Here is an 18,442-nt window from a genome sequence, read left to right on the forward strand (position 1 = left end):
AGCCATGTGCCTGTATGATGGGGCCCAGAGATGTAGTGTATATGGAGAAGAGGAGGGGTCCAAGAACTGAATAAAACACATCTGAACAAGCCTTCATTATTAGCCAATCAAAGGCATTCGCAGTGTTTCCCCAACCCTGCTCCTGGAAGCAGACCAACACTACACAACAGCAAATACTCTGCTACCGACGCGAAGAACTTGACAGATAATAGGGGTAAAGTTGAGGGCTTTTTACTGTTTCATGTTCTTTTACTCTTTTTTTTTTGTAAAACAAATGCAAAATTACAAATATCTTGTTACAAAATGTTCAAAAATGAATTCCATTGCTTACAAACATTCTCTATGAACATGGCAAGAAGCAGCATTTAGCTCCACTTAATATTATTGACCTTAAAGCACTTTGTTCTTAGCTGTTCTTAAGAAATTACAAATTTGTTCTAAAGTAATTTCTATGAGTCCAAATCCTTATGTTTAATGATATAATGATATTTTAGGGAATTGTGTGCTTCTAATTTTATAGCAACAGTGTGGACAAGACCCTCTTGTATTGTAACATGGCAATGCCTCTGTGTATAAGACAAGGTTCAAAAAGAAATGATTGATTCAGTCAGTGTGGAAGAACTTGACTGATCTGCAGAAAGCCAAGTCCTAATCTCATCTGAACACCTCTGGTGTGACTTTAAACGCAGACCTTGAGCCAAAAACTCATCGCCAAACACCAATGACTTGGACATATGGGTGCAGTCATTTAAGACACGTCCAAAACTGCTGCAACAGAGATAAAAATACATTTTTTAAAGGAGGATGTTTCCTCCTGTTTCCATCTTTGTTGCAAGTGCCTTTTTCTGTTCTCAAGAAAGGGGCGTCTCAATACTTTTGTCCATTTAGTGTATGTCCAAGTCATTGGTGTTTGGTGATGAGTTTTTGGCTCAAGGTCTGCGTTTAAAGTCACACCAGAGGTGCTCACTAGTCAAGTTCTTCCACACTGACTGAATCAATCATTTCTCTTTGAGCCTTGCTTTACACACAGATGCATTGTCATGTTAGAATAGAAAGGGTCCTGTCCAAACTGCTGCTATAAAATTAGAAGCACACAATCCCCGAGAATATCATTATATGGTTAAACATTAAGATCTGTACTCATGGCAATGACTAAAGTAGTCAAACCTGTTCATTAGAAGGGGGTGTCCCAATACTTTTGGCAATATAGTGTATACACACACACTTGTATAAACACTGAGAAAGCTAAACTAAGCAAAGGCTCTGCACAACATGAGAAGACAGTCTAACAAATGACAGTTCATACTCTTTATAAACACTGCTGTTGTTGGAGCTAACAAAGACATCAAGTAATGAATTAAGATTCTATAAGAATCATAAGAAATCTGCATGTTAACATACAGAAATAAACAATATGGCTCAAATATCATACTGCTCACTGAAGTGTTGCGGTCTCTACATGTGCAATAAGCTGACAGATGTCTGAAGAGAGAAAGGCGAAGCTGCAAGAATCATCCATTGACCGGTTCAAGCGCAGAGCTCCAGCAGCGTCCCATCATGCAGCTCTTCTCTGTGCTTTTTGCTGGTCATCTGTAGGTCAGTGTGTGTGGAGGATCTGTGACAGGAGTCCTCCTCTGTGGAGTAAACGCCAGAGTCTCCGCTGCTGCGTGCGCTGGAGTCCTGATCCTCTGCGTTCAAGTGCTCATCCACAGACACAGCGTCCAGCTCAGGCCTGACCATGACCAGCGGCTCACACACAGACTCTGGAGACCCAGGAGCCAGCAGCTGCGGCTTCTCTGAGTCACTTAACCACAGCTGAAGACACAGAGAGAGAGAAAGAAGTCAATCCCGCTGGGCTTTTGCAAATGATCATCTAGACAAATAAGAAGTGTCCCGGTCTTCTGTTTTATGGTCAGATGAAACAAAAATGTAATTGTTTGGCCACAATGATGTAGCCTTCATTTGGTGTAAAAAAGGAGAAGCCTTGAACCCTAAGAACACCATCTCCACTGTCAAACATGCTGCTGGGAACCTGATGTTTTGGGGGTGTTTTTAAATGGACATTTCAGCACAACGACGGCCCAAAACACACAGCAAAAGTGGTGAAGAAATAGTTAGCAGATAAAACATTAATGTTTAGCAGTGGGCCAGCCAGAGTCCTGACTTAAATCCAATTGAGAATCTGTGGAGGAGCTAAAGATAAAGCTGATGGCAAGGAGATCCTCCAACCTGAAAGAGTTGGAGCTCATGGCTAAAGATGAATGGACAAAAACACCAGTGGAGACATGCAGAAAGCTGGTCAGCAATTATAGGAAGCGTTTGATTGCTGTAATAGCCAATACAGGATTTTCTATTGATTATTGAGAAGGGTATGAATAATTTTGGACATGCCACTTTTTGCTCAAATGTAAATAAAAGATGAATAATATTTTTTTCCACAACGATGCCTCTTGTACATTGTCTTATCTTCTGGGAGACGCCTGTCATTTCTAATAAAAAAAAAAAAACTTGCTGGTTGAATACAGTTGTTTCTGGTCCTCGAATCTGTTTGGCTAATAAAAGTGTGATATTAGAGCGATATCAGATCTCCAACAGCCGTTTCACCATTTTTAATGTAGCGTTAAGATGTTTTCAGGCGACAATGTACTTGTTTATAGTTCAAATATGCAGTTTGTTAATAAAGATAACATCTATTTGAAAATTTGGGTCGCCTTTTTCAGACATGTGAGCTACAGATCAGCAACAACCGTTCAGCGCTCATGAATCCACAGAGAGCAGCCTCGACACAGATCTGGAGTTCACCGCTGCCTCTGATGTCTCTCTAGCGGTTAAACATGAGAATAATTAATTTTGGGTAAATCTAATGTATGGTCTTTGGTCTCATTAAACATATATATATATATTATATTTATGATATATAACGCTTGTCATTCTTTATGGCATCTGTGAGTTGTTTTTTTCCATTAATAATAATAATAATAATAATATGGAATCACTATGAAAGGTTAATGTAGACTGAATCTTCAGGATTTATAGAATTGATTATTTTACAGACCATGTACCTATTTTTTTGTCTTCAAAAAAGAAAAACAATGAAACTGCCCATTTATCACTTATTTGAGCCTTCGAATGAACATTAAAACAATAGTAATTTTCATTTTCATTCTTTTTGGTGCATTAGAGTAAAGTGTGATGAAAACAAAAATAAAAAAACAACGTGGTACATTTCTTTATCTTTCTTAATCCACCCTGCTTTAAAGAGCTCAAGCATTTAAAGTGGCAGACATGTTTAACATAACACTATCCTCCACTACGGTGGACACTAATACAGTTATCGTTATAGTCATTGTTCTGGATCAGGGTCTGTAAACTGAGCGAAGTTGTCATGATTATATTTCCCTACCTACATTAGAATTTGTTTTGAGTGGATCTGAACCAATATCATTATCCGATTTGATCTGCCATATGAAGCCTACTGAGTGCCAGACCCAAATACAGAATCAGCCTTTCTCAAAGTGTCTAATGATCTGTTCCTGGCCGTTGATTTAGCAAAGTGTGTAATTTTGGTTTGAAATGATCTGACAGCAGCATCTGACACTACAGCACACACTATTCTTTTGGAGTGTGTAAGACTAGGGACTGAGATCCAAGGAAATGCTCTTAATTGGTTTACCTCATATATATTTCTGAGAGAACCTCTTTGAAGGAATTAGGAAATGATTGATATTGTTGTGCTTTAATGAACTGTTGGGTTCCCTCAATGATCTACAGTAGCCATTTGAAGTGGATCAAGACCTTTCATCAAAGTTGTCCTAAAAAAACCTACTAATAAAAACATTTCTTGTCAACTTGGACAACTTTGATTCATTTTTGATCCACTTCAAATGTTGACTACTTTATACTGGGTCCAGTATTATTTTACATCTACATGAAATAATGTGCAGTACCATCTCAGTTTGGCTCTACAAGCCCTCTTTAGTTGTTTTTTTTCCATCTGAATCAAAGACTGAGTTAATAGTGTTTGGCCCTCTATAACTTATTAATTAGGCCTCTTCAGTGGTTTTCAGTCCTGGTCTTGGGGATTTGCACATTTTGGGCCTGTTTACAACTTTTCTTTGATCGGATATCCATCTAATTTGTTAAAACAATTAGATTGACACTTGGCCACAAATGTTTTCACGTATAAAATTACGGTTTTCAAATCCTGCACTATATGCAAATTTAAAAAGCAACAGATAAGCGCTGCATTTTATTCATTATCAGCTCATTTTAAAATCAAAGACCGCAACAAGAGAGAGCGCTGAAAAAAAGAGTTTAATGAAGATGTGTTGTGCAACTTACTTTCAGTTTCATTTGTGTCAGTTTGTGAGATACTCAGCTACTCATCTGCGGTGATGCTTGTTGCTTTAGCGCTGTCGTATCTGACTATAACATGCCATATAGCCTAGAAAACGCTCTCACGCATTTATTATTGTAATATTTTGGGAGGAGTAACATTTCCATATTTGTTTCAACAACCAGATGCATTTACACTTGTCCAGTTTCATCTGAAACTCTCTGCCAACACTGTCTTAATTCCTGAAGAGAGCTGATAAATGTATTTCCACAAACGGTTCATCTACGCATAACTACTAGAAATGCAGAAACGGACCTGAGATGCATCAAATGTATTTGAAACCTTACGATATCAGATGATTTTGAAGCAAGAAACAGAGTATGAATATTCAGTACCTCCTGAATGTGATCTGGGAGTTGAACGGCTGGCCAGAAGATGTTCTTCAAGGATGTAAGCATCTTGTAAAAGCAGAAGTACAGCAGCAGCACCAGCAGGAACAACAGCAGCACAGAAATCAGGATGAACAGGAATATCTGCCAGTACGGCATCGGACCTGAAATCACACACAGCAGAAGCCTTTACTAGGTACAGTGTCAGATGTTTGAGCTTGTGTCAGTAGAACCCTGTTTTTTCTTTACACATATTTTCTTCAATCCGTTATCAGACATGAAACGCTGACTGAACACCATTAAAGGAACACTCCACTTTTTTTGGAAATAGGCTCATTCTCCAACTCCCCCCCCCCCCCGTTTTAAACAGGAAAAATATGGAAACTCGTTGGTCATTTTTGAACGCTATGCTATTGGTCTCATAGGATTCAATGATCTATGCTAAGCTATGCTAAAAGTGATATCACCAGAACAGGAGAACGGCTGAATGGATTTCAAAACGGTAAAACTCAACTTATTAACTCAAGTTGGAGAATGAGCCTATTTCCAGAAAAAGTGGAGTGTTCCTTTAATGGTGTTGACTGTAAAGCATGTGTATATAAGAGTGTGTGAGATGGAGCTGCTGACCTTCAGTGCGTGCGCAGTGTGTGTCGCTGAAGACGCTGCTCTTGTCATAGTATTTGTAGCGGCTCTGAACTCTCACACAGTACCACGTCTGTCTGTCCAGCTCTGGCAGCGTCACCACATTGGTCTTCGTCTCCAGGACTTTAGCCGTCTGCAAGGACAGTCAGAGCAGTGCCATTAATACAACAACACTGCATGTAAAACACCAGCCACCACAGCAAAGTAAAGTCTGTTAACATGAGAATCAGGTATCCTGAAATAGCAATAAAACTATACTCTCACTGCACTTATTATTCCAGCCTAGATTAGGACTGTTGATCAGCATACACATGAACTGATGTGAACGTATTTTGTTTTGTGGCACATAGCCCAATACTTTATACACTTACTGAAAACTGTGAGTATTTGAAAAATTATTATCATTATACCTACTATTATGAGTAAACAAAAAAAACCAAACTAACATTTAAGTAGTTAAATTATATATTTAGAAACTATTTCTTCGTCGTTTTACAAGTCCCAAAACTGTATTTAGAGCTTTTAAAATTTAATAGTTTCCACATTCACAGACTATTGCCACTTTCATGTTTTACATTTAATAATTTCAGACAGTATCCACAAAAGCACAGATACCTGAGGATCTTCAGAGCGCCTGCAGTAGTGGATGAGGTAGCTCAGGTTGTTGTCCAGCAGAGTTTTCATGGACTGGTTATTGTTGGTTAGAGGGTCAGAGATGATGACCTCTAGATTTCCTTTAACAGAGTTCAGCTTCACGCTTGACGGAGGACCTAAAGCAGCTGAGAGCAGAGGAAAACAACCGGAATCAGCAGAGCACAATTAAACACCAGCGTGAAGAACAGACAGACAACTAACTACAGACAGATGGACAGACAACTAGGGATGGGGACCGAAACCCGGTACTTTATCGGTCCTGGTGCCAAATTATAAAAGACCGAAGTATCGATAAGCTCTGACGTTAACGGTTCTGCTGTTGGTACTGGAGAAATGAAAAAAATAAATGTTCTATTTATTATTGCTAAATAAATATTACCTAACATATTTTACCTGACCAGCCTTTTGTAATTTGCGATAATATTCATTATTCGCCTGCACTGCCGTTACTTGCTATCTCACGCACAAAATGCAGTCTGTTCTGCAGTACACAAAGCTTGCGCGCACACAATACGCCGAAGGATCCAAAGTATGGTTACACTTCACCCTTGTGAACACGGACAATGCTCGTTGCGACAAGTGCAACAACATTTTTGCTTGTAAAGGCGGAAACACAAGCAATTTATCAAAACATCTAGCCAAAGTGCATTATGTGCAGAAATGCAAAGTTTTCGACCACCTAGCTTCTACACCATCCGTCTCCTCAGGTATGCAAAATATCGAATATATACATAAACATAAAATAACGACATAAACATCACGTAAGGTCTCTCTAAATCAGTATTATAATGTTAATAATTTAATAAACACGCATTCAGATACATATAGCCTACATATAGGCTAAATATTTAGAATATTTATGCAGTAGCCTAAATAAATATTAAACATTAAAATGCCTTTATAGTACTGCTTTTACAAATAGATAAATAATAAACTTTGCTAAGAAACTATAGAGCAGAGCTTACCTAAAAAATAATTTGTAGTTAAATCATTGTATATTCATTTAAAAGAAAATTGTGTTTATTTATTTGTTTTACAATCATTGGTTTTGTTTGTGTAACAGATATTTGCTCAAACATTGGTGTTTGCTAAGCTATAGATAATTATTTTACATTTAAAAAATAAAGTATTGTTATTTCTGTTCTCAATTTGTTTCAGTTTTTTAATTAAAAACGCAACAAAAAGTACCGATAAGAGTACCATTAAAGTACCGAATCGATAAGTGGTATCGACAGAAGTAGTAGTAATACCGTTAAAACCTTAACGATACCCATCTCTACAGACAACTGACAGACACAGACGGACAACAGACAGACAGACAACAGACAGACAACTGACAGAAAGACAACTGACAGACAGACGGACAACTGACAGACAGACAGACAACAGACAGACAACTGACAGAAAGACAACTGACAGACAGACAGACAACAGAAAGACAACTGACAGACAGACAACTGACAGACACACAGACATACTTCAGACAGACAACTGACAGACGGACATACTACAGACGACAACTGACAGACAGACAACTGACAGACAAAAGACAGACAACTGACAGACAGACAACAGACAGACAACTGACAGACAGACAACTCACAGAGAACAGACAGACGGACAACTGACAGAAAGACAACTGACAGACTGACAAACTGACAACTGACAGACAAACTGACAACTGACAGACAGACGGACAACTGACAGACAGACAACTGACAACTGACAGACAACTGACAACTGACAGACAGACAACTGACAGACAGACAACTGACAACTGACAGACAGACAGACAACTGACAGACAGACAACTGACAGACAGACAGACAACTGACAGACAGACAACTGACAGACAGACAGACAGACAGACAGACAGACAACTGACAGACAGACAGACAGACAACTGACAGACAGACAGACAGACAACTGACTGACAGACAACTCACAGAGAACAGACAGACGGACAACTGACAGAAAGACAACTGACAGACAGACAACTGACAACTGACAGACAGACAGACAACTGACAGACAGACAACTGACAGACAGACAGACAACTGACAGACAGACAACTGACAGACAGACAACTGACAACTGACAGACAGACAGACAACTGACAGACAGACAACTGACAGACAGACAACTGACAACTGACAGACAGACAGACAACTGACAGACAGACAACTGACAGACAGACAACTGACAACTGACAGACAGACAGACAACTGACAGACAGACAACTGACAGACAGACAGACAACTGACAGACAGACAACTGACAGACAGACAGACAGACAGACAGACAGACAGACAACTGACAGACAGACAGACAGACAACTGACAGACAGACAGACAGACAACTGACTGACAGACAACTCACAGAGAACAGACAGACGGACAACTGACAGAAAGACAACTGACAGACTGACAGACGGACAACTGACAGACAGACGGACAACTGACAGACAGACAACTGACAACTGACAGACAACTGACAACTGACAGACAGACAACTGACAGACAGACAACTGACAACTGACAGACAGACAACTGACAGACAGATGGACAACTGACAGACAGACGGACAACTGACAGATAGACGGACAACTGACAGGCGGACAACTGACAGACTGACAGACAACTGACAGACAGACGGACAACTGACAGAAAGACAACTGACAGACTGACAAACTGACAACTGACAGACAAACTGACAACTGACAGACAGACGGACAACTGACAGAAAGACAACTGACAGACAGACAACTGACAACTGACAGACAGACAACTGACAGACAGACGGACAACTGACAGACAGACGGACAACTGACAGATAGACGGACAACTGACAGGCGGACGACTGACAGACAACTGACAGACAGACGGACAACTGACAGATAGACGGACAACTGACAGGCGGACAACTGACAGACTGACAGACAACTGACAGACAGACGGACAACTGACAGATAGACGGACAACTGACAGATAGACGGACAACTGACAGGCGGACAACTGACAGACTGACAGACAACTGACAGACAGACGGACAACTGACAGATAGACGGACAACTGACAGGCGGACAACTGACAGACTGACAGACAACTGACAGACAGACGGACAACTGACAGTCAGACAACTGACAGACAGACAACTGACAGACAGACAACAGACAGACAGACAACTGACAGACAGACAACTCACAGAGAACAGACAGACGGACAACTGACAGAAAGACAACTGACAGACTGACAAACTGACAACTGACAGACGACTGACAACTGACAGACTGACGGACAACTGACAGACAGACAGACAACTGACAGACAGACAGACAACTGACAGACAGACAGACAACTGACAGACAGACAGACAGACAACTGACAGACAGACAGACAGACAACTGACAGACAGACGGACAACTGACAGGCGGACAACTGACAGGCGGACAACTGACAGACAGAAAGACAGACAACAGACAGACGGACAGACAGACAGACAGACAGACAGACAGACAGACAGACAGACAGACAGACAGACAGACAGACAGACAACAGACAGACGGACAGACAGACAGACAGACAGACAACAGACAGACGGACAGACAGCAGCTGAATCACCATCTTCATCAGGACAGAATCTGATCTGGACCCAGCTGGAGGACTGTTGTGACGTGTTGGCCCGCACGCGCAGCAGATATAAGCCGTGGTAATGCAGTTCTGCTCCAGTGAAATCACAGCGATGCTCCGATACATTGACACACACCGACGTCCAGTACTTCTCATAACTAGCCTTCCGCGAGTGAAACTCCCTGTTGGAGGAAAGTACAAGGTCAGCGCACTTGATCTGTCAGTAAAGCATTGCTTCCTGAGTCTGGTTCTCAAACACCTGATTCAGCTCATCAGCAGACACTCAGAGACCTGAGCTGAGTGTGTCAGATAAAGGTTTACCAGTTTCTGTGTCTGTCAAGCCCCTGCTTGCATCCTACTGTACAGTAAGGCACACTTATCAGTAGGGGTGGGACAATACAGGTAACTCACGATTCAATTCTGTGGCGATATGTGGCCCACGATAATGATAATATCACGATTCACGATATCTACGATATTCAATATATTGGAAGAAATTTCATCAACGATATATCATGATATATGTGACTGAAAAAGAACAAAAATACCCATAATAAGGAAATCTTATGCATTTATTAATGCCAACGTTTCCAACCCTGTGCAAAGAAATATGCATTTGCATAATAACTCACTGCCTCCTGGTCTTAAATGTAAACACTGTACAGCTAGACAGATAAAAGTGCCTGCACATTAAAAAACAACATGAACATTAACTAACATGTGTAAACCGTGATACTGAAAGGTCAGTAGTAAGTTACTGTAAAGTGCTTTATGTTAACCTGGACAGTGGTCACATCAAGGCATATTCTTCTTGAGGAACACTAACTGATCAGCATGCTCAACTAGCGGGTGGGTCTTTGATTTGTTTTTCGTTATTTTCCGCCATTCTTCTCACTTCTCTTTTTTCTGTGCTTCATCTCTGTTGTTGTTAGTTAACTTGAGTTCTTCACTAGCCGCTGCTACCGCCACTTTTTTACTCGAACAGCGCCCCCCACAAACAGAATGGTAGATATAGGGTAGTGACAGTGGCACTGACAACGGGTAAATTAATCATTTTGTGTTGTAATAAAATATCGATATTGGCCGTTAGTGTATCGATTATTTATTGCGACAGAGCACAACAATATATTGCAATATCGATTTTTTTTTCCCACCCCTACTTATCAGTCATATATATACACATTACAGCTACATGATTATTTACATCTGTCAGCATGGACATTTGTGTATGCACGTGTGCTTTCTAGGGTGGATATGTGCTGTGCTGACAAGGCCTTTGCATCTCCTTTAGCTTCATCTGTGGTCAATAAAGACTAAGCACAATCACATTTCTCACTTATTTCCAACATCTGTAATACAAAAATTATTTACATTTTTATATCAATAATCGTCCTGGTAGTATTCGTTGTAATGCTTCTATGCTGATTTTTAGTCACTCATTTCTGAATTACAGTAACATTGAGAAGAGTGAAAATAAAAACAAAACATCTTTGCTGTTCTTTGCTCAGATATTTTGAGATGAAAAACAAACCAGACCTTAGGCATCATTTAATAATAATACTGTAAGACTTTGAATGTTAAAGTGCAAATTAACACGCACACGAAGGCTCTTACTCTAGATACTGTGCAGTGAAGGTGACGGTCTGGTTGGTCTCATGAGGCCAGTCCCACCGCAGGACATATCGGGTGTTGAGCGAGTCGACGCTGACATTTTCAGGACGCCTCAGATCTCCAAATCCTGTCAGACACAGACACACACACATGTATTTACACCTGTATATGAGCAGCACATACAATGACCAAAACTCACTACTACAGTCTGACATCTGCAGTTACATGCAAATACAATGTTTAATGTGAATGCCAAAATTATTTTCACACGTCTGACAGCATTCGAATTAAACCCCATCTACACAGGACTGGTGCAGTTCTACACTGTACAAAATAAATCACGGCTCAGGTAAATGGGCAACACAAGTGTTTTTTCAGGGTTGAGCAATATAACCAATCACAAGCATGTCTGGTGACCCATCAATGCAATCGGCCAATCAGAATCATTCAGACTGTAATCTGCACACATGTATCTAGACTCGAGAGATCATCGTCATAACCAGCAGAGTGCAGCGTTGTAAAAGATACAAAAGCACATTACAGTTACAACGTCTTATCACTTTGTTGTTCCACTTTGTAAGGGTTAATAAGACTTTAGACTGCTCAGGGTTGAGAGTTTGTGATGGGAAGAGTTCAAGTCTCAGGCGTAATGTTGTTACAGGGAGTTCCTCTGATGGTCTAAGCTTGATTATTTTCACAGCAATATTACAGATGTGTTTAAGATCAGTGAAAGCATGTACATGTCGGTACTACGCAACGTCCCGGGGCTATTACTGCTTCCAGTTGGGTTACCAAAGTGTATCATGACCCTGCCCAGTGGGAATCAACTGCCTTCAGAAAAGTTTCAATAGCATTTTCATTTCATCTCACCTGTAAACACAACGCTGGTACCGGAGAAACCGCTATATCCTGCCATCCCAACAGCACCATCTGCTGACAGAGAATGAATCTGCATTTTCAATCAGGCTGTCTACTGTTTATCTGGGGTTTACTGTTATTTCCAGGTCCAATATCCTTAAATTCAAGGACTTAATGTGGGACACATTTCAGGTGAGAGCAAGGTTACATCGTGTTACTCAGTGTAATGCTGCGTTCACACCAAACGCGAATATGCGTCTAAATTCGCGCCTGCCGCGTCTAGTTATACGCGTGACCACTTTGTGTTCATTCGCGCGTCAGGAGCGAAATCGACAGAGGCGAAAGTTTCAAACCCCGTTGGCGGCCATCTTTTTACAAGATGTCTGTTGTTGATCGGTCATTTATCGAGAGAGTCACCGCTCTGTATTTGCTCTGGAGAGCAGAACAGCGGCGTAGGGATCATCACACCCTTCGGAGGCGAACCCAGTTCGGCGAGTTTCATCACTTGCTCCAGCAGCTGCGCCTGGATGACGGCCGCTTTCAGCGGTACTTCCGCCTGTCCCGCGCCCAGTTCGATGACCTGCTGTCCCGCATCGGAGCGAGGGGATTTCAGGAGCGGCGGAACTCCAACTGCGTTGGAGCAGTATATGATGACAGAATTTTCATTTTAAAAGTGAACTACTCCTTTATGTCATTCCTCCTTTGATGTATAATAATTCTATAGGTCTGTGCCATTTCTTTGTTCAGGTTATTACTGTAAAATCTGTTATTTATTTTTGTTTTGATGATAAATGGAGCCAGCCTCCAAAAGTATTTAACCTGTCCTGTGATTTCTTTATTTTCCTCACACAACACTGTCCAGACACACTAAAGTATACACACTATTATAGTTATTATTGTGCTGTTATTATAGTGTAGACACACTACACTATAATAATGTTTCATATAATTAAGATTTAGATATGGAATAAATAGCATTCAATACAAAATGAATATGTGTCATATATGTGATAAAACACTAGCTTTGTTGTGCATTAGAACCGCACTAGGCATTTAGTATTCATGTTTCATATTTGAATGAGTGACTCCGGGCGGGCCTGCCGCCACAGCATCAAGCAGGCTCCCGATTGGTTAACGCGGCGCGAATTGACGCAGAAGTTCAGATTTTTCAACTCGGGCGGCAGACGCGAATTCGCGTCAAACGCGTGATGCACAAAAAGCACAATTCGCGTGTAACGCGCCAGACGCTCAATTCGCGCGAACTAGATGCGCGAATGAGGCGAATTCGCGTCTACCGCGCCGCGCTAAACGCCAATTCGCGCAAGAACTCCAGACGCGCGTAAACGCATCTTACCATTGACTTAACATTGAAATCACTCGCGCCAGACGCATATTCGCGTTTGGTGTGAACGCAGCATAAGATACGTTGTTACAGTTTACATGTGTCAAACACAACTATGCAAAAAAGCCTTTTTTCGGCCATATGTGAGAGATTTGATATTCTATTTGTCATAATATTCAACACAAAGTACTAGGGCTGGTTCGAATACCATTTTTTGAGCTTCGAAGCTTCGGTAGTAATCAACACCAAAATATTCGAAGCTTCGAGGGAGGGGACTGAACATATTCTCCTCTCTAATAAAGGCAGGAATCTCTGTATGTCTGTCTGTTTGCATTTTTATTACGTCGAGAACAGTTCATCCAGACGATTTTTGCTGTGGACCCGAGGGAGTGCAGTGTTGCATTTTGGTTCAATATGGACACAACACGTTCAGAATTAATAAATTGTAAATAGAACATTGCTAGTTGGATGCGGCGCGCCTCACGCAGGCAGAGCTTATGCTTCATGAACAGACACTGCGCTACTGATACAAAACACACAGGTCTGTTAAGACCAATACTTTTAATAAGGTAGCCTAACATTTTTTAACAAACAAATCACTCCTAAATCAGAAATTAGCAGCACAGTAATTACTGACACCTTAAAGGGTAGGCTATTTAAATAAAAGAAGAACGAAAAAATGGTGCGGTGTTTATATATAAATAAATTTATATCTAAATTATTTATAAATAAAAAATATATACATTATATATAAGGTTTGGATATAAGCCTACATATAAAATACATAGCCTATGTATATTATTTTGAAACCCAAAATAAATGAGGCTCAAACATTATTAACAAACACTTCCGTCAGTAAACAAGCAGCCTACAAAACGCTAAAATAAATCAAACAAATAATACATTTAAATATGAAACTAGCCTAAATAAGAACTTTCTGCATTCGTTGCAAAAATTCCTAAAACCTCACCTGAACCTTCTCCGACTGAAACTGGTCTTGTTTCTCTTTCTCTTCCCCATTGCACAGCTGCTGTTTTTAATAGCAAAGTGGTTATATTTATTTTCGTTTATTTAGGCTATAAAGTTAATTTAGAAATATATTTGGAACACTTTTTATTTGTTAAATTTAACGACCAAGTCATCACGATTCCAATTAAAATCTATAGATATAAAAAAACTTAAATCATATCACAATATTAGTTTAATCGTTTAACCTAGATAAATGTGTGCTATCAGGCTCATATCCGATCATTTGTGCGGAGAGTAAAGCTGAATCACGTTTTGCAGAACATGGAAGCGCCAGCCAGCGCTATGTGAAACTTCATTTTTACTCATAAAGGTAAGACTAATATATCATCCGAAACTGTAAAAAAAAAAATTTAATAATTCAAATCGAAATCAAAACTCTTTCATTAGCTATAGGCCTAATCCATAAATATGCATTTAGGCATTAAAGGCGCATCCAATGAGCAAATGGCGAGTCAGGATCGTCAACTTCATCTTTGTGTCAAATACTAGTTTATTAATAAATAATTCAAATATCTCCTTTCTTTTTCCCCCGACACATTCATGGTAATTATTTTTGCTGGGGCTTTGTGGTCAGCTCTAGCCTACTGTGTGCATTTAAACAGTTGTCATTGCGACAGTCACAGCCCTAGTTATGCTTCCACCATTCAAGTGGGCCCGACTGTACTTTATAGTGTCTCTCAAATGTTACTCAATTTCTTTTTTTTTTTTTGCTATCTCCGTGTTAGTGGCGCAGCAGTCTGATCTTCTTCATTCATATTTAAGCGTGAATGAGAACCATTTCGCGGGGGGTGCAAGGTGTATAAAAAAAAACCCGAATATTCGAATCTCAAAATTTAAAATCGAATGCCAACCTACCGAACGAATATTCGAATAATCAAATATTCTGGTCCAGCCCTACAAAGTACCTCACACGGGAAACACTTAAATTTACTAATGTAAATTATTTGATTTATCAAAAAAGCTAGTAAGCACAGACCACAGAGTGTTGGCGAAAGAACACATCAGTGGACCGGAGAAAATAATTTGCAATTTTTTTTCCAGAAAACCTCTTGCACAAAATAAATTCAAGCACATTCAAGGACCTGGAACCATGTATGTTTATGTTTAAAAACTTTCCAGGGCCTTGAATTTTTTTTTTTTTTAATTCACAAACTTTAAAGATTTAAAGGACCTGTGGGAACCCTGGTTTATGTTCAGACCAGTGCTAAAACCCACCCATATCTTTATGTAACAAACACATTTGTAATTGTGAACCAAGTAGAAATGATTAAGACAGTACCCAGTTGAAAAATACTGCATATGCTGGTTAGGTTTTGCTGTTGGGATGTTGATCCAAGTCGCTGCTACTTTTCCTCCGGATTTCTCTTTTTCTTTGTATTCTGCTGTAGTAAAACAGTAAACATATCCTGTACATTTGTGATTTAATCAGCAATAAATCCCATGAATATTTCACCTAATGCGCCTAAGAATATCTCTCTGTTTGTCTTTTTTCAGGTTTGTTTTTACACAGGTGCTTTAAAATGTTTTTCTTCAACTTTTAACCCTATTAGCACTGTTTACTGAAATGTTTCTAAAGCAGGGTTAGAGCTCGCAAAATTTCAAAATCCTTGGTAGTTCAGCAAAGGACCAGCATTAACCAGCAAAGGGCCATCTTAAACCAACATAAACCAGCTAAAGACCAGCATAAACCATCTTAAACCAACATAAACCAGCTAAAGACCAGCATAAACCATCTTAAACCAACATAAACCAGCTAAAGACCAGCATAAACCATCTTAAACCAGCTAAGGACCAGCATAAACCAGCTGAGCACCAGCATTAACCAGCAAAGGACCAGTTTAAACCAGCATAAACCATCTTAAACAACATAAACCAGCAAAGGACCAGCTTAAATCAGCGTCCCAGCATCAAAACCTACCTAACAGGGTAAGATTACCCCCCGGTTTCACAAACAAGGTTTAAGTCTAATCCTAGACTAAAATGTAAATCTGAGCTGTTTCAACTGAAAGAAACTTGCACTGACTGATCTTAAAATATATCAGTACCTTTGCTTTGTCTCAGGATGCACATGGGTAATGTTTTTTTCTAAGCAAGTTTATAAAAAATTACTTAAATGTCCTAATTTAACTACAGCCTAATCCTGGTTTATTCTAAGGCCTGTCTGTGAAACCGGGCCATTATGTTTTAAATTGATATATTAATCCATTCATTTATCTGACTCATTCCTGTTCTTAAACAAGGTTTAAAGGCTTAAACTTTATCGTTTTGTTTTTGTAAAAACTTGTATCTGAACTGTAAATCATGCTTTTTAAAGTCATTTTACAGTTTAATATTGGTTTAACTTTATTTTGTGGTGTTACCATAGACATGGTCTTTAAATATCTATCTATCTATCTATCTATCTATCTATCTATCATGTGATCCAAAATGTGAAGAGTACCAGCCCATAGTGTTACCATGGATTTTTAAATTTTGCGAGCTCTAACTCTGCTTTAGAAACATTTCAGTAAACAGTGCTAATAGGGATCAAAAGTGAAAGAAAAAAATAACGTTTTAAAGCATCTGTGTAAAAACAAACCTGAAAAGAGACAAATACAGAGATAGCTTAGGTGAAATAATCATGGGATTTATCGCTAATCAAATCACAAATGCACAGGATATGTTGATTACTTTGTTACAGCAGAATACAAAGAAAGAGAAATCCAGAGGAAAAGATGCAGCGACCTGAACCGGAAGTGCCTCTCATTCACACATGGCACCCGGGACACATATCCAGCATGAACTCACCTGCTAACACTTTGACCAGAAGCACAGAACAGAGTCCAAAGCAGCAAAGCGCGTTCATTGCCGAGTAACTGCAGTCCGCATTGTGCCGCTCCACTGTCTGCGCTCAGATATGGAGGAAGTGGAGTTTCGTTCACGCGGAAGTGATGTCCAATGGCTCGGCTGTTGCGAAACTAACTCTACCGGGCATGTTCTCACACAATAAACAGAATGAAGCAGGGAGTGTTCTTCTGACACAGATGTCTATATGGCGTGTAAAATGTGCCAGCCAGATCTATATTTGTATGGAGGGTGGAATGTGCCAAAGTGTCGGATTACTTGCCGAAGGAGACAGTCCTGCCCTTTTACCCAACAAACACACAACGTTGCCTCAACGTAGCCAACCTTTTAGCAACGCTGTAACAACATGGCTAAAAGGTTGTTGGTTCTACGTTGTGTTTTCAGGTTGTTACTACGTTGTCACAATGTTGCCATTCTACTACGGTTAAGGGCCATCTCTGAAAGTTGTGCTTAGGCTGTCTGGACAACCACTGTACGACATTTACTCGTCACTGTTCCGAAGCGCTTTTTAAATTTTAACAGACCGTTGGGCCGTTATTATTCTTCAAGCCAGGATAACGTTATGTGAGTATTGCTTTTTGATTTCTCTCAGATAAATATAAATATCCAAACAAATCCTTTAATTTTCGTGTCCAATGAGACATTTATTTATTTATTTTCTGTTAATGGAACAGAATATCTGATAATTCACATACCAAGTGTGAGTTTGCGGTAGGGTGTTAATGCGATCTATATTTCTTTCAGTATTCAGATGTCCTTCCTGGTGTTTGGTGTTGACCTGTGCCTGCCTACTGGATTCTGCGTTTGCCTCTGCCCTCTGGATTTGTTCATCTTTCTCGCACTCTTTTCTCCCTACCGCCTGCCTTTGACGATCACCTGGCCTCCGTATTCTCCATCCAGAGTCCGTCTCATCGGCCGGTGACCGCTGTTTTGTTGTTTTACTTTTGTTTTATAAACGTTCTCAGATGCCTTTGCTTTTTATTTGTAATTTAATATAATTAAACTAACTGACTTAATATATTTACATACGTAAAATATAATATATATTGCATTTTCCTCCAAATGTATACAATCCTTGATATGTATGAAATGTTTGGTTTGAAATAAA

The 18,442-nt window shown here is 39.8% G+C and overlaps 1 protein-coding gene across 3 annotated transcripts; it reads right to left on the minus strand.

Annotated features, from left to right (window-relative positions):
- Positions 1-215: 215 nt before the first annotated feature.
- LOC141340396 (interferon alpha/beta receptor 1a-like) lies at positions 216-17,853 on the minus strand. 3 transcript variants are annotated; one of them, XM_073845350.1, is made up of 8 exons: positions 17,278-17,853; positions 12,132-12,191; positions 11,265-11,388; positions 9,642-9,832; positions 5,983-6,146; positions 5,353-5,500; positions 4,732-4,889; positions 216-1,815 (listed from the first exon to the last, which is right to left on the minus strand). In XM_073845350.1, exons 1-8 carry the CDS (start codon positions 17,333-17,335, stop codon positions 1,528-1,530), a joined length of 1,191 nt encoding a protein of 396 aa, XP_073701451.1. In that variant the 5' UTR covers positions 17,336-17,853; the 3' UTR covers positions 216-1,527. The 3 variants fall into 3 exon arrangements, with proteins under 3 accessions (XP_073701451.1, XP_073701450.1, XP_073701452.1); XM_073845349.1 differs by having other exon boundaries at positions 12,132-12,194; XM_073845351.1 differs by lacking the exon at positions 12,132-12,191 and having other exon boundaries at positions 17,278-17,852.
- Positions 17,854-18,442: the final 589 nt, after the last annotated feature.

Source organism: Garra rufa, chromosome 8 (assembly GCF_049309525.1).
Source record: "Garra rufa chromosome 8, GarRuf1.0, whole genome shotgun sequence".
Classification (NCBI taxonomy): domain Eukaryota; kingdom Metazoa; phylum Chordata; class Actinopteri; order Cypriniformes; family Cyprinidae; genus Garra; species Garra rufa.

What these genes read in the sequence shown, in the direction of transcription:
- LOC141340396 (XM_073845349.1), bottom strand. Translation starts at nt 17,335, where the DNA reads ATGAACGCGCTTTGCTGCTTTGGACTCTGTTCTGTGCTTCTGGTCAAA. An exon ending in TCTGGTCAAAGTGTTAGCAG is followed by an intron (nt 12,195 to 17,277) that starts GTGAGTTCATGC and finishes ATTCTCTGTCAG; the next exon opens with CAGATGGTGCTGTTGGGATG. An exon ending in ATTCTGTCCTGATGAAGATG is followed by an intron (nt 6,147 to 9,641) that starts GTGATTCAGCTG and finishes CTCTGCTCTCAG; the next exon opens with CTGCTTTAGGTCCTCCGTCA.